The sequence below is a fragment of the Formica exsecta genome, unplaced genomic scaffold (assembly GCF_003651465.1).
Source record: "Formica exsecta isolate Colony F162 unplaced genomic scaffold, ASM365146v1 scaffold363, whole genome shotgun sequence".
Taxonomy (NCBI): Eukaryota; Metazoa; Arthropoda; class Insecta; order Hymenoptera; family Formicidae; genus Formica; species Formica exsecta.
Window position 1 is genome coordinate 686,511 of NW_021850877.1, and position 14,199 is coordinate 700,709.

A 14,199-nucleotide genomic window follows, 5' to 3' on the forward strand; every position below is an offset into this window, starting at 1 on the left:
CGCTCTTCAGTCCGGTTCCCACGAGTAAGAAGTGTGTGAGTGCCGGCACGATCGTGAAGCCAACGGAAGCGGCTACGTTCTTCAGCATCAGCACCAGCGGCAACCTGACTCTGAAGTGCTTCCGCAGCACAGTCTCGCTCTCCACGATCACGAAACTTGCTCCTACGCCCATCACCGCCCCGGCACTCAAACTAGCCAAATACGCGCCCGCACCGCCGGTCGCCAAGTATCCGGAAGCTATGACGCCTGTGGTGAGGAGAGTCACGCCGATCAGACCGACCAGCCGTGGTATCGATGCCAAATCTGTGATCGTTTTGGTCCATGGGTCTAAAAGATCGTGAGCGAGAATAGAGTTGAAACACAGATGAACTGTACGTTAAATATAAGTACCTGCCAGACTCCAGAAGGCGACGAACAATATCGGCGTCAGGATGATTTTCGCGCTCCACAAGTCGAAGTAGAATAATGCGTTGTTCGTCGTTAAATATCCCAGCACTATGCCGTACATCGACAGGACACTAGGCACGGTTATCTGTAAGTTATGTGTTATATACACATCAGTGTTTATATACATATTTATATTTTATGAAAATATTTTTTAATATTTTCAATGCATTGTGATTTAATGGATTGTTATACAGGGCGTCGAGAAATATAGGCACAATAGTATCAAGGATTATGTACTCACCCACCGAAATAATTACAGACATTTACGCAATTATTTGAATATTTATGTATCGTATATAATAATATGAAAGATCATAGAGTTTGATTCGGTCGGACGCGCGCGTTCTTCGTATCGGCGAGCTTATGTCGCAAACACACCTGGAACAAAATTATCTTATATCCTCAATGTTTTTGGCGTATTTTATTAAACGCGTCATAGCTTGTGCGTATGAACAAAGAGAAAAGATAACAAAACATATTTTGATAATAAATTGAGCATATATCTCTGAATACCCTGTATCGCATCGAATACTGATCGTTCACATTTCCGTTTTTGATAATTAATTTTATCTCATTGCTTTTATAACATTAACAAAGAAGGACAAGAGCTGATTTTTATATATGCTGAATGAATAGGATTATGAGATCTAATGTCTAACAATTAATGAAAACACAACTTCCGTAATCACTGAAGTATTCTCGTTGATTAAATCGAACCTGAATGAAGACAACACCGAGGAGAACGAACCACGAGTAGCCACCATCTGGAGCTGTTGGTCCGAGCTCCGGGAACGAACTGACAACCTCGTCGAGATGAAGTCGCCCGACGAGCGACATTTTCCCGGTTGCGTTTGTGCTAGACAACAGGCGAAGCTCAATACAAACTCGTGCGAAAAATGGTAATGATGAAAGCGATAGAAAATTCTTAAACGCTACACTCTTTGCTGTTTCGAACAAATAGCAGTCATTAAGGCAGCTTGAAGTGTACTCTGTAAATGTGCACGGTATCTAATCTTGGCTAAGGTGTCGTCGCACCGATAGCCGATGATAAGAAGGCAAAATCGTGTTGGTCGCACTTGCTGGACCTTAACACCTACGCACATCCCAGGAATTTAATTCGCGCTTGATTAATCCGTTATTTGCTACAAAAATTTATCTACTAATGTGCTGATATAAACATTATCTATCTATGAGACGCTGAAATAATAGTTTCAAGGGAGAGAGAAAGAGAGAATAGTAATAAATAACATTTATTTATAAACAGATTATACATCGTAAAATTAAGTAAAATGCCATGATATTAATTACAATTTTTTTTTATAATATCGCACTCGGTGACTTTATGTAATATCTAAAAATACGTCATCTAATTTCACGCACAGCTGCGAACGCGTATAACGTCGAACGGTACATAGCGATACACGAATTGCTTAATTTAGCATAAAATGACGTGATATCGATGAGGTTACGATCGAAAACATTGTACAAAGTTTTTTTCGCGTAAAGCACGTTGCGATCTTTAACTCGTCCATTGCTTTTAATCTCAAGATTGGATGGGACGGATAAACGAGTTCGCGAACTCGTCTCTTCACGAAATGAAAATGTTTTATTTCAAATACAAGTTTTCCTTTTATACATCTTCGCGAGCATCGCCACTCGCTATCGAGGTGTATCGCACTCTCTTGCTGACTGAATCGAGCACCGGCTCGATCTTCTTCTGGAGTTTCGTCCGTTGTAGATAGACCAGAGCGCATACTAGGGCGATCAGCACCATCGAGAGGAAGCAAAGTATCACGGTTGTTCCTCGTCGGGTGGAACCTAACAATTTCGGTGTGCAATCCTTCGTTTCGTGAAAGTCGTGACTTGTATTTCCTAATAAAAAAGCAGAAGAATGTAAATTTCGATCCTCCGTATGTAAAAAAAAAAAAAATTAATATTCGAAAGTACCTTCGTAGCACTGTAAGCTAGCCTTGTTTCGAACGAACACCCTCGTCTTTTTTATCCATTTGATGAACGGATTGAGCTTGCAGGAACACTCGAAAGGATTACCGGTAAAGTCCACGGTCACAGACCGATCGTGCTTAGCGAGATTGTCCATGATATGGAGATCGCGCTCGAGGACCCTCGTGAATTTATTTCGTCGAAGATCCAAGAAGCGCAGATTATGTAGACACGACAGATTAAAGTGAAGCGCACTCAGAGCGTTATCGCCGAGATAGAGATCCAGGAGATTCGGTAGATCGCAGAATACGTTGGCGTCTCGAAACTCCGAGATCTCGTTTTGCTCCAAGTGAAGTTTTATCAATTTCGTGAGATTACTAAAAAAATAAATTAGAAAAAATATTACATTTTCTTTTACATTTTCTTTTTCTCTCTTTTTCACCTATTGACGAAGATGTCGTGAAGCGTCGACGCCAGATTCCTCGGTGGGCCGTCCTCGAAAGCGTCGGTTAGATGCAGCTCCAGAAGGGAGACGAAATTGGAGAACACTCTCGGATGGCTTCTCGCGGGGTCCAACGAGAGCTCGTTGAAGTCGAGTATGAGACGCTCCACGTGTTGCACGTGGTGATAGGCCTTGCCGCGGATTTCGCGTATCTTGTTGTTCGACATATCGATCACTCTCAGATACGGCAGGCTGTCCAGAGTGCCAAACACGTTCCACGGCAGTTCCTGCAGCTCATTTCCCGTAAAGATAAGCACCTAATAAGTCGAAAAAAAAAAATACAACGTTACGCCATGTATATCACGTCTCCTTAATCTTATCTACGCTACGCACTTGCGTGTCGTTGGGAAGATGCGCCAGAGGAGACGTATCATGGAAGCCTGCGTTCGTGCAATTCACGACGTACTGATGATGGCCGTCGTAGCACGTTCTCAGACAATGACAGCGATTTTTAAAAGCCGGGCCGCACTCGATCCTGGATGATTCCGACGTCTCCAGAGAGTGAAAATTCGGATCGTTGCAGTCGTTGATCGATCCGGCGATCGACACAGATATGAGTAAAAATATCGAACAAAGAAGGATGGTTCTCATCGTGGCTGTTGACGATGACGTTCAGACGGTCTCACGGGTTCGGAGTGATTTCGGGCTTACATTTATGAACATTCGACTGAGTGTGCCGCTCGGGATTTATCAGTCAAGAAGATCTTCACGCATATCACGCTCTTTATCTATAAATATAAATTCATATAGAGTCATACGTGCAATCGTCGAACTAGCTATTTTAAAATGAGTAAGAAAAAACGAAGGAAGGGGCCTCCTTTTTATATCTAATATGATCGATACAAGCAAGACTCGCAAGCAATTCTAATCGCTTCACGTTTGAACAGCTCAATAGTTAAACAGAGATGATACTTAGATCATAAATTCACGCGATTGCACTCCGACGTTGCGCCGTTGTATCTATCGGCAATTTAAAGTTTTAATTTCGAAGTAGGTCGTTCAATCATATCTTCGACGCGGAAAAAAAAAAATATTAAACTGGCTCACCCACGCGATAGGTGATGTCGAGCAAGAGGAAAACCGCCTTCGCGCTAGACTCTTTTGGATATTATACAGACGACATGAAATATATCACGCGTGCGATTACGCAGCGTGATATGTGACCGTGGCACGGTTACACTTGGCAGCGTTGGCATTGACAAAAAACACATTAAAATTACGGCTGTGATTGATAATCACAAATGAAGGCAGACGTAGAAAGCAAACGGTCAATCAACTTTATTTTCCGAGTTTTAAATAAAACCAACGGTTTTCCTCCTTCAATCGGCATCCCTATTAATTAATTAATAAAGCGTAAAAATTTCGTGCTTGTATCGCGATGGTATCACTTTATAAAAAAATTTCGTTTTGATATAATTAGTCAAGCACGCGTTTATTTATTCGATATCTGATTACACGCTCCGCTCTGCGCGCTTCAAATTTCATCATCTACTAAGCCGTGCAGGAAATTTCTAAGTATTGAAAGATCTCATTTATTATTCCTCCCGCATGCCGAAGGAAAAAAGAAACTCGTGGATCCCCGTATGCTCCGAAACAGGGAGTACACCGTCGAATTGTGCATTTCACGTTACGAAAGAGAGAAAGAGAGATCTGTCCTGCGAACAACACCGACCAGAAGCACACACCTCGTTTCGGTAACTCGCACCAAAAATTTTCGGACTCCAGGAAAAAGAGATCGTCGTCCCACGCGATCGTCCCGTGCGTAGCACTTTCGGAAGCGGCGAAATGCGGTGTAACATGCAAAACGGCGGATTCTCGGAGAAGAGGAAGGACAGGAAGCGGACGCTCCTGTTCTCCGCGCCACGACGGACCGCACAGCATTGCTCGGCCGTGCTTCATCCCGACCGCACCTGCGGTCCCGCTCCCCTCCTCCTGGGCCCCTTTGCGGGCCCCCAGGTGCATGCAAACCGGCCCCCTCCTCCAACGTTTTTTCCCATTACTCCTCGTTCCCTACGCTTTCTCGCTCTCCTTGTGTGATCGCCTCCTTCCGATCTTTCCTTTCTTTTTCTTCTTCCTTTTCGCAGTCGATCGCACGCTTGCTCGTTTCGTTCGTTCTGCTTGGAGCTCATCGTTATTAACGACTTGCAACGTGTTCACTGGATGAGGACTCGCGATTAGAAGTGCGTATTGTGTAGCGTCAACTATGTAAAATATAATTCAAATGAGGTTCGATGAAAAATTCAATTTTGGAATTATTTCACATTACAGAGACTTTTATTAAATTATCTCTCTCTATTATTATATTTTTATTAATTATTACTCTATTTTTATTAAATATTACTTTTTTATAGCCTATTTTTATTTTCATCGTATCACAATTTAAACATTTTCCTCGTTTGACATTTGTAAATCATACTTCATATAATAAAACATGCATGCAGTTTTTGTAAAAAAAAGTATTTTATTCTTATTAATCCCAGTAAGCAAAATGCGCGGAATATGCCAACAGATTGGCAACAGATTCATTCATATCAGAAATTACTAGTAAATTGGCATCTGTTACGTCCATATTAGGCTTATAATTTGATCCTATTTAGTGTTCAATGCACATTACGTAACGAGATTGTCTTTATTTTACATATATTGCGATATCCAATAGGGGTCAATGTATTTTCTAAGAGTTTCGAACACTATTTTTGTTTCCATAATAATTTTATTTTATTGTTTGATGATAAAACGTAAAATGGAAAAGAGTTATGTACAATGTTGCATATATATAAGAGAATCTCGATAATACTTTGTAAAATATATTTTGTAATTTTTAAAAATCTAATAAACTGTATTATTAATACAAAACACATACGTTTTCTGAATCAACCTACCCATCCATTCCCAACTTGTTGTGCCACACATACCTCTTTGTTAATTATATATTTTTGTAATACTTTGTTGCCTATTTTTCGTTCTTGGAATTTCTGAAACTGCGTTTCTTTAACTCAAGTATCAGGAAAATATAATCAGCAAAGAGGTGGCATGAATTAAAATTCAAAGAACTGCGAAAAATTGAAGTTTCGGAATTCGCAAAAGTATCAGGAGAATATATTCAGCAAGGAGGTGGCACAAATCAAAATTTTAAAAAGCGCAAAAATTTAAAGTTTCGAAATTCGCAAAAGTATCAGGAGAACATAATCAGCAAGGAGGTAGGTAGCACAAATCGAAATTTTAAAAAGCGCAAAAATTTGAAGTTTCAAAATTCGCAAAAATATCAACAGAACATAATCAGTAAGGAGATGGCGCAAATCAAAATTTTTAAAAGCGCAAAAATGTGAAGTTTCGGAATTCGCAAAAGTATCAGGAGAACATAATCAGCAAGGAGGTAGGTGGCATAAATCGAAAATTTTAAAAAGCGCAGAAATTTGGTTTCGAAATTTGCAAAAGTATCAGGAGAACATAATCAGCAAGGAGGTAGGTGGCACAAATCGAAAATTTTAAAAAACGCAGAAATTTGAAGTTTCGAAATTCGCAAAAGTATCAGGAGAACATAATCAGCAAGGAGGTAGGTAGGTAGCACAAATCGAAAATTTTACAAAGCGCAAAAATTTGAAGTTTCGAATTTTGCAAAAGTATCAGGAGAACATAATCGGCAAGGAGATGGCGCAAATCAAAATTTTAAAAAGCGCAAAAATTTGAAGTTTCGGAATTCGCAAAAGTATCAGGAGAACATAATCAGCAAGGGGATGGCGCAAATCAAAATTTTAAAAACGCAAAAATTTGAAGTTTTGAGATCCGCAAAAGTATCAGGAGAATATAATCAGCAAAGAGGTGGCAAATATTAAAATTTCAAAAAGCGCAAAAATTTGAAGCTTCAAAATGTATAAAGGTTTTTTTTTTTTTTTTTTTTACGAAGGAAGAGAAAAATGCATTATGCATCCCCACCGGCCGGCCCGGTGGGGTATGCGGGACTCGCACCCGCTAAAAAACTCTCCCTGTAGGGCCAACTTTTAGCTTTCCGCCGATACTTACAAATTTCAATTCTGAGATAGCGGGAACATGATAGGCAAGAGAGATAATACAAATAAAAACTTCAAATTTGAAATTTTAAAAACTCCAACATTATTTTCTTTTCTCATTTACAGTATAGTGAAAATTATTATCTAAATATTAATTGTTCTTATAAAACATTTCTTAATTTTTACAAATAATTGCTGTATAAGTTATAAAAACATCTAAGGAGAAAAAATCCATATATATTTATCTATATATATTATGAAATTCGATATATATAAATATATATGAAATATGTCCATAATGTTCTTATATTCTATAAAGAATTCAAGCTTCAAGCGAAGAAAAGGACAAACTCTGATAAACAATTAGACAACTTGAGAAATAGTCGGATATCCGTTAAATGTTTTATTCGCCATTCTTTACATTAAATCATAATTAAACACTATCATAAAGGTAGTATCTTTATTTAGAGAACGGCATATATGCTGTATGGAAAATGGAAGTTCATTCGTGGAATACAATTGTTTCAATTTCACGATGTATAATAACAGCGAAAGCGCAAATAAACTTTTAATCGTTACAATCGGAATCTTACGTTTTATTCTTGCACGCGCAAGTGCAATATAATTTTACATTTATAGATTTATTTAATATTTTTATCTCTTATATTAAACGGCAGACAACATTTAAATGTGATGTGTACAAATATACGATTCGCGTTGAAACATATAAACTTGCAAAATAATCGATAATAGAATACTCTGATCAGAAATCTGTAAAGAAAAAATTTGTAGTACATGCGTATGTACGTATTTGTGCGTGTATGTGCGTATATACGAGTATTAATACAGAATCGAAAGAGTACTGTACGATCTTTAGTCAAAATATGTATTGCTATTACACGCCGTTTCGTATTTTTTTACATACAAACAACAATTACACTTTGTGTTAAAATTTTTTTATATAACATCGATAATTTCGTTGCCTACTATAGAATTATTTATGATTTATTTAAACGGCGAATATATATCGAGTCACAATGATTTAACAATTGATTTGATCGCGAATTTTAGCAACCTCTAATTTAATCACCTCTTTGGATTTTCGCTCGCGACAATTATTAGGATGACCAAAAACTTAAATTCAAACCAAAAATTTTTAGATTGTTGCTCAATTTTTTATAATCAACACTTGGCAAAAATCTTAATTACAATAATGCGTACATTATAAATAATTATATAATGTACATTAAACATTCAAATGTATATTTTAATTTTTATAATATACAATGCACCTTTAAATCATTGCATGTAATCAGTCAAACGTTTATTAATAAAAATGAAATTAAGAAAGAGCACATATATTATATAGATATAGCATATCAAATATGACACAAAGATTCGAAGACTATTTAGACTCTTATTATATAATGGTATAAAAATATTGATATTTTAATAAAACGCTGCCTGAAAGACAATGTTTTCGGTACAATAATATCAGCTGCAATTAATACAATTTACAATTAAAAATTGGACACATTACTACTCATGTAAACAGAGGAATAAGCAGTACTTTTTAAAAAACTGGCGGTAACGGTTACTGCTATATTTCATAGAACATATATAAATATAATCGCGTTATTAATATATGTATACATATAAAAAATAATATATATAAAATATAACATATATCATGAGACAAAGCAAGTAAATTGATACATTAATATTAATCATTTCTATATAGACTAGATACTATAACGATTGCGCTGCAGATTAAAGTACATCAGGAGCTACTGATGATATCGTAAGTATGTTGATGTTTTTTCATTCATTTTGATTTACGAGATTAAGCGTCGAGAACATTAACAAATGTAAGACATGAGGATCGATATACATTATTAATTTAATATCTTTTAATGTGAGATTTCTGTACTCAGATTATTAAAAACTATAGTTGAGTAAGATTAGTTAAATAAAAACACAGCTTTTAATTTATTGGCGATTAAATGAGATAAAATTAGAACTTATAATAATGCAGTTTAATATTGTTTAAAATATTAAACACAAGCTAGTAAGATAAATATATCAGATACAACAAAATATGTGTGCTTTTTGTCGTAGAAATAATATTTCTATAATATTTCCTTCATATTATGCGATTTTCACTTTAAAATACAATTTTCACTTTATATATCAACGCAATGCGCTAGTTTGGTTTACTACTTTGGCCCAAAGAAAACCTAACTGATTTGTAGGTACCTTGTGAAAGATATATATTAAATGCTTATATATATATATATATATAAGTCTTTAAACTAGAAAAGATATATATCTGTATATAATAGAAGAGCATTCTTATTTTGGCAGTAATCGGAAAAACCGAATATAAAATGTTCTCATTCAAACATTAAATTTGCGTTCTTCAATTAATTTGTCTTTTGCGCGCAAAAAAATCAAGATTCTCTTCTTGAGTATATATATTATATCGGCATATATATATATATATAAAAGATATACAGATGTGTAGATGAAGGATTGAGAAGGACTGAGATAATATTAAAATTCGATAATATCGTGGAAGTAAATGTAACCGATATTTAAAATGTTTAGGAAGCATTTATCTAATCAGACTTTTTTCTGCAGTACTGCTGTTGCTCTCAAAAATCTTTTTTGAATGACTTATATACACTTATCTCAAATGATTATATTTGCACCAATTTAAATCAAATAGTATAAGCCTATTCAAATTAATGCAAATATTTCATTAATTTTGCCTTATCTTTTATCCAATAGCCTCAATTTCTTGCACGGATATAATCTTTCTTTGAATTTTATGTACATGTCTCAATAAAGATTACATACATATAATTATATTTCAATTTAAAAAAGATACCTGTGTGCACAATTTATCTTTGTATCCTTTTAAGATAAATAAATCAAAAATTCGATATATTATATTATTCATGCTGGTATGAATTATTTCTTACGTTATAAAGATAAATTGTAGATCAATATTGTAAAATGCATCAATATCAAGTTATTTACAAAGAAATAAAATTATAAAATGATGCTATCATATTATATATGTATATATATATAAGATCTTGATTTGGTCCCAAAATAACGCGTACCAATTCGCACAAGATGATGATACAGTCTATGAAATAGTTATCCAACATATTTTGTAACAATTAGGAGACTATTTCGGCCACCCGGTATGATCAAATGTAAAACATATTGGCACGGAAAAATGAAATTTCGATATTCTCCGTACGGCATTACTGGGACATGGGAGGGAATTCAGCAAGACAGAGATTCTTACGTGATATATACGATACATCAGTTTAAGCTTTGTATCTGTCCGACGCACCGCCTTCGCAGCAACAAATTAAAGCGAGTATCAAACCAAAGATTTCTACGATCAGAACCAGTATTGCCATAATCATAACGTGATAAGTTTGACCTTTCAGCGTGTCCACCAATTTTTGCGTGCATCCCTGTAATAAAAAATGTTTTCATCTTATCATACTTTATAGGTGTTTAATGCAATATATGCGTGTAGAACATTATGCAACAGATATAAAATTATTAGAAATATAAAAGTAAGCGTTACCTCGCTGTAGATCGCAGGGCTCGCAACTCCGGCAATTTTCATGTTGCGTCCCTCATCACAGATAGTACTCCCTATATCTCTGCAACATGATTCTGGTACTTTGAATATGTTGTTGGCATCGCTAGAGACAGTCAAACTAATTGGAAGAGAGGGATCCTTGCTCGCGTACTTGCTACCGGCCCAATCCGCAGGTCCAGTGGCTCCGCAGCATTCAAGACCGGATTGAATCGCGTCCATGATTTGCGTACGACATTCTACCGTGCCATATTCGTGCTACAAAGATAATGCAACATCTGTTTATGTATGTTCCTAATATACGATTAATTATAAATCGAATAATTACAGGACGAAAAATTACCTTAACAGTGTTTATCACGGAAGATCTCAATAGTTCGTCTAGACGATCGCTGTGAGCGTAAAGCCAGACTGCGAAAGCAATTTGCGCGACGATAACGACGAGCATGATGACGAAGAACGCGATTAGACTACAGCGAGAGTGCTTTAAAGCACCGCAGCAGCCTAGGAAGGCGACGATGAACATGAGGACACCAGCGGCGAGCAGGATATACAGACCCACATCGTAATTGTTGCCTTCTTGAGCAATCGACACCAAGAATGTTTTGTCCGTTAGCATCCATGTTGCCAGGACTATCACCGCTATCGCGATAATCTGTAAAAGTATCTGTAAATGTATTTCGCTTAATAATAATATATATATATATCTATTAGAAAAATATACTCTTATACTCTACCGCTCTTTTTTTGCTTGGATAAAATTTTATTCATAATTTATCTCTGGGAAACTCGAATTCGCGCGACGGTTCTTTTACAATGAAACGCTGTAGTACAAAGGGTACAACTTTTCAAGTACGCACGATCCCAGCAGGATGAGACGAAAGCTAACGAGCCACTTTAACAAACCAAATCCAACACAGAGCAGGACAAGGGAGGACGCAACATTTACAATGGAACAGTCTGTCCGCCAGATGTGGCGGAGCCTCCATTTAAGCACGTGGATTTTTATGGGGTTTCCTGTGTACGCGTCGCGTCTTAAAACGCGTTTCACCGGATACCGAGTTCATGTCTCAAAAGAGATTGTTAACGTTCAAAGTAACCCGCTTTTTCAAGTACTAGTACATTAGTCAATTAGCTTATGTAAATGAATAGGAATGAAAATATATGTTAATACGCGGAATCTCGGTAAAGTCAAATATTTGTAGACGAGAATCCTCTCTGCAAGTAAGAGAGTTAAGAATTGTTGGAATCAAGAATGTTTTTCTCACGGCAAATGGGAACAATATACGGTCTTTATTTGCGAGAAGATAAGATTGAAGAAATGTATTAATCGCAAAAATATATTGATATACGTAACTTTGAAGAAATTGCTGAATCGCGAATTTCGATATTTTCGCGCGTATCAAATTTCCGCTTATGCGAAGAAATAAACGGTAGGAATCTCGAAGATACACGTTTCTTAAATATATATGCGATATCTTTTTAAATTTGTTTTCTGAAATATTTATTTGTAATTGAAAACATGTGAGAAGAATCTCTATTATTTTTATTTTAAGAGAAAATGCTAACTTTACTAAACGCGATAACTTTCAATTTATGTATAACGACAGTTGCATAAGCGTGTAGCTTGAAAAGACTTCCTGTATCTTACTTTTTATTCATCGCGAGTCTATATGCGAGAGGAGTTGATGTAAGAGCGTGCACACAACAACTAAAAGTGATTCGGTGAATCAGACGGATTCCAACGAGCTAATATCAGAGCTAATAGTGATCGGAGTGACTTGAATCTGAAATGTCAACAATCGTTTCTCTTTTCGAGTTGTCATAATTTCATCATGATAAATCTGTGACGAAATACTACGTATACTTCCAGATACAATTAAAAGACGCTCTTTTTCGCTGCGATACTCGTAACAAAGGGAGATGAAAGAGGAGAGAGATACGAAGAGGAGGAAAAAGGAAACGGGGCCGCGACGTGGGACGAAAGTTCGTAGGAGGAACGTGCTCCTTCTCTCTCTTTGAGTCTACAAAACTATATTTAAACACGCATTTATCCAAGATGAATATTTCGTAATTACATATGTCTGGATTTTTTTTACGTTTGTCCGCGCGCGACGAACGCGTTCAGAGAGCTAATAAAGGAAAGAGCTCGTGTTATTAGTGTTAAGTTAATACTTGTTCATCTCGTTGAAAATTACGCGCATATTATTCCAAGGTCTCTTACGTCTTTTCCACGATTCTTCGGTCCACGTTTTATACTTTTGGCCTGCACTTTAAGTCATCATCGATATTTCGGTCTCGGACGCAATCGCCCCCGCGCAATTCGCATTCGTAATCTTGTATTCGTTCATAGAAAATAAATCTCTTCTCCCTCTTTTTTAACAATAAAATTCTAACGGAATGGATAATAAAATTTAATTTTTCTATCGCGACGAGAAGAATTCAATAATTAATCCAACCGTGAATGCTTCTCATTTGCAGACAGTGTAAACGAATCACCAGCATCGCGCATCATAAAATTAACATCGAATCAAAATATAAGCGAAAGGGTATCGCTGATAACGATTGCGAGCTACAAGAAAAGCAAAAAGTTTCGCACGATCTAATTTTTAATTAAAATTTATATACTCTCTCTCTCTCTCTCTCTCTTTCTCTCTTTCTCTACAGTAAATAATATATAATTTATAAAACAGAAACTTGAGAAAGTCGTCTGCTCGCTGAAGAGAAAAAACGTGCGTTCGACAAGGTACGTACCGGTGAATTAAATGGCCCGCGGGTGGAGGGAAAACGCGCGCGTATTGATTTGACAGACAGAGAGAGAAAGAGAGAGACGCGAGAGGGACTCACCAAAAATACGAAGCTCACGGCCACCAGCGCGTACTTGCCGAAGTTGTAGCAAAACGTTCCCATTTTGTTTCTCTCTCTTCGTCGAAATTCTCACGCAGCGAAGGGTAAAAGGGAGAAAGGACGAGATCACGCGACGACGGATTCGTGCGATCCGATTCGCGCGTCGACGCCAAGTGCCAGCGGGAGATCGCACCGTCCTTCCGAGAGATGCGTCTGTGAGCGGAGGGACGCGCGTTCCTCCTCCGCTTTCTCGCAGATGTGCTCCGATTTAACGGATACGCTCCGCTTCCGGCGTTTCTTCGAGTCGATGACAAAGAACAGCGCGATGTTATCGGTGCCGATGCGACCGTTCACTTTTAACCGATAAAAGTCACGCGACGCTCGCAAGATTTTATCAGCTTTTTACAAACGACAATCACAATACACTGGAGCAGACGCCAGATTGTCACTGAGCAGAACGACTGTCGAGCGCTGTTGGCGCTGTCATAGACCAAAGAGATTGCTAGATGGGCATGTGCGGCTGCGAAAAACAAACGTAAGATCATTAAGTATGCGATAATATTGATACGAAAAACATACGAAATTTAATAATGCGGTAAATATCTATACATTATGCAATAAATGAGGAAGGAAAAGGATTTTACAGAAATCGACAAAGAAAAACAAAATTATGTATTAAGATTTTGACGTGTTCAATGAACAAGAGTGTTGAGAGAAAATATCGACGATCGATAAATTATCCTCTCTCCAATCTAACACAAAAAGCGTTTTCAATATGACCGTAAATTTGAATTGCGAAGCAGACTTAATGTATCGAGAGTAGCGAC

The 14,199-nt window shown here is 37.0% G+C and overlaps 2 protein-coding genes across 3 annotated transcripts in view; both read right to left on the bottom strand.

Annotated features, from left to right (window-relative positions):
- Window positions 1-5,064, bottom strand: part of LOC115238940 — a 7,396-nt gene extending 2,332 nt beyond the window's left edge. The window contains 8 exon segments of the mRNA XM_029813145.1: window positions 1-327; window positions 391-532; window positions 1,165-1,303; window positions 2,067-2,319; window positions 2,395-2,765; window positions 2,831-3,147; window positions 3,224-3,618; window positions 4,576-5,064. Coding sequence (XP_029669005.1) covers window positions 1-327; window positions 391-532; window positions 1,165-1,303; window positions 2,067-2,319; window positions 2,395-2,765; window positions 2,831-3,147; window positions 3,224-3,481 — 1,807 coding nt within the window. The 5' untranslated portion in view covers window positions 3,482-3,618; window positions 4,576-5,064.
- A 2,216-nt stretch (window positions 5,065-7,280) lies between these two features.
- LOC115239078 (CD9 antigen-like) lies at window positions 7,281-13,874 on the bottom strand. 2 transcript variants are annotated; one of them, XM_029813418.1, is made up of 4 exons: window positions 13,373-13,874; window positions 10,869-11,192; window positions 10,511-10,783; window positions 7,281-10,394 (listed from the first exon to the last, which is right to left on the bottom strand). In XM_029813418.1, exons 1-4 carry the CDS (start codon window positions 13,433-13,435, stop codon window positions 10,242-10,244), a joined length of 813 nt encoding a protein of 270 aa, XP_029669278.1. In that variant the 5' UTR covers window positions 13,436-13,874; the 3' UTR covers window positions 7,281-10,241. The 2 variants fall into 2 exon arrangements, with proteins under 2 accessions (XP_029669278.1, XP_029669279.1); XM_029813419.1 differs by having other exon boundaries at window positions 10,869-11,180; window positions 13,373-13,869.
- Window positions 13,875-14,199: the final 325 nt, after the last annotated feature.